This window comes from Condylura cristata, unplaced genomic scaffold (genome assembly GCF_000260355.1).
Source record: "Condylura cristata isolate star-nosed mole 26May11 unplaced genomic scaffold, ConCri1.0 scaffold00035, whole genome shotgun sequence".
In the NCBI taxonomy this organism is placed as follows: Eukaryota; Metazoa; Chordata; class Mammalia; order Eulipotyphla; family Talpidae; genus Condylura; species Condylura cristata.
Genome location: NW_004567136.1, coordinates 15,124,537 through 15,125,066, shown reverse-complemented (window position 1 = coordinate 15,125,066; position 530 = coordinate 15,124,537). Strand labels below are relative to the sequence as shown.

Here is a 530-nt window from a genome sequence, read left to right as displayed (position 1 = left end):
CCGGCGCGCAGGTGGACGCGGGCACGCGCACACTGGCCGCCTCGCCCAGGGACCTGGCCGCCCGCAACTGCCTGGTGACGGAGAAGAACGTGCTGAAGATCAGCGACTTCGGGATGTCCCGGGAGGAAGCGGACGGCGTCTACGCCGCCTCGGGGGGCCTCCGACAGGTCCCCGTGAAGTGGACCGCGCCCGAGGCGCTCAACTACGGTACCTGGGCGCGGCCCCGGGAGGCCGAGCGCGCACGGGGCCGCCGCTCACCGCCCGCCCGCCCGCCCGCAGGCCGCTACTCCTCCGAGAGCGACGTGTGGAGCTTCGGCATCTTGCTGTGGGAGACCTTCAGCCTGGGGGCCTCCCCGTACCCCAACCTCAGCAATCAGCAGACCCGGGAGTTCGTGGAGAAGGGTGAGGAGGCGCCCCGCAGCCCGCCCAGCGCGTCACCCCAGGGGCGCCCACGCAGGCCGGCTTCGCCTGCGCTGGGGGTTAAAGGGCCTCTGCGGCGGGGCCTCGGGCCAGCAGTGGACACGCCTGGG

General features: G+C 73.8%; 1 protein-coding gene across 1 annotated transcript in view; it reads left to right on the top strand.

Moving 5' to 3' along the window:
• FES (FES proto-oncogene, tyrosine kinase) overlaps positions 1-530 on the top strand; it is a 51,225-nt gene that overhangs the window by 47,202 nt on the left and 3,493 nt on the right. The window contains exon 11 of the mRNA XM_012732689.1: positions 12-402. Coding sequence (XP_012588143.1) covers positions 12-402 — 391 coding nt within the window. The remainder of the gene's footprint in view (positions 1-11; positions 403-530) is intronic.